Below are 1,212 nucleotides of genomic sequence, written 5' to 3'. Positions count from 1 at the left end.
AAAGTGAGAAAACCAAAACATGACAAATTCCTCCTATAATTTAGGGTACTTTATAGAATGTTTGGCATTCTTAAACAGGTATTCTTAACCCCTTTAGTAAGTACACTACCGGTCAAAAGTTTGAGACCACCTTCAAATAGTTGCTTCATTTGTACCTAGCTCTTGGGCTTATGAATGAATATAGGATTTTTTTACCTGCATTGTTAACTCAGACCATCCGTAAAAGGTGCAAGTGAAAAAACCCCAGGTATTAATCCTTTTCTGAAAATTATGAGGAATTTTGTGAAAAAAGGTAAAAAAAAAAACAGTATTAGGTTTTTGGCATCTATTTGGATTTCCAATAGTTTTTATTTTGTATGACTTTTTACATTCATTTTGGAATTTTTTTATGACTGCGGTAATATTAAAGGGCAAAAAAATGTAAAATTTAAATATCTACATATTCAGGATTTTGTATATAGTGCTCGGTTTGATCCAATTTAAATTTATTTGAGACTGTGATCTTCTCCAGTAAACAAAGTGTGCATTATGGTAAAAGTTAAGGAATTAACTATTGAAACTCGATCTGCGATTATGACCCTTATTAAAGAAGGCTATTCGCAAAGAGAAATCGCCACAAAACTGAAGATATCCAAAGGAGCAGTTCACAGGACCATACGGCGTTACTCTAGTACCGGTGGTTTTAAGGATAAACCGAGGTCAGGACGTCCTAGAGTTACGACGAAAACCGAAGATCTGCATATCATCACAATAAGCAAGCGTTCTAGGAAGAAAACAGCACCAGAAATACGCACCGAGATCAATGATATCCGGGAAGAACCATTATCTGTATCAACGATACAACGAAGGCTAAGGCATGCTGGACTTTTTGGGCGCGTTGCAGTGCGGAAATCACTTTTACGACCCCAAAACAAGATCAAACGGTTGGGCCAATACCCATAAGGATTGAATAGATGAAGACTTCAACAGAGTCTTATCGAGCGATTAGTCCAAGTCTGAGATATTTGGCTCAAATCGCAGAGGGTACGTCAGGCGCAGTGCTGAACAGAAGATGCTACCAGACTGTTTGGTCCCAACTGTAAAGCATGAAGGCGGTTCAGTAATGGTGTGGGGATGTTTTTCCTTCGATGGAGTAGGAGATCTAACACTAGTGATCGGAAGAATGGATAAAGAAGTCTATAAAACGGTATTGGAAGACCACGTTTTGGTATC

General features: G+C 38.0%; 1 protein-coding gene across 1 annotated transcript; it reads left to right on the top strand.

The window, feature by feature from the left end:
* The first annotated feature begins 528 nt into the window (after positions 1 to 528).
* On the top strand, positions 529 to 942 carry LOC129944907 (uncharacterized). Its single transcript, XM_056054569.1, has one exon. The coding sequence runs from the start codon at positions 529 to 531 to the stop codon at positions 940 to 942; it is 414 nt and encodes a 137-aa protein (XP_055910544.1).
* The last annotated feature ends 270 nt before the right edge of the window (positions 943 to 1,212 follow it).

This window comes from Eupeodes corollae, chromosome 2 (genome assembly GCF_945859685.1).
Source record: "Eupeodes corollae chromosome 2, idEupCoro1.1, whole genome shotgun sequence".
Classification (NCBI taxonomy): Eukaryota; Metazoa; Arthropoda; class Insecta; order Diptera; family Syrphidae; genus Eupeodes; species Eupeodes corollae.
Note: the sequence above shows the minus strand (reverse complement) of the source record. Positions and strands in the feature narration are given on the sequence as shown.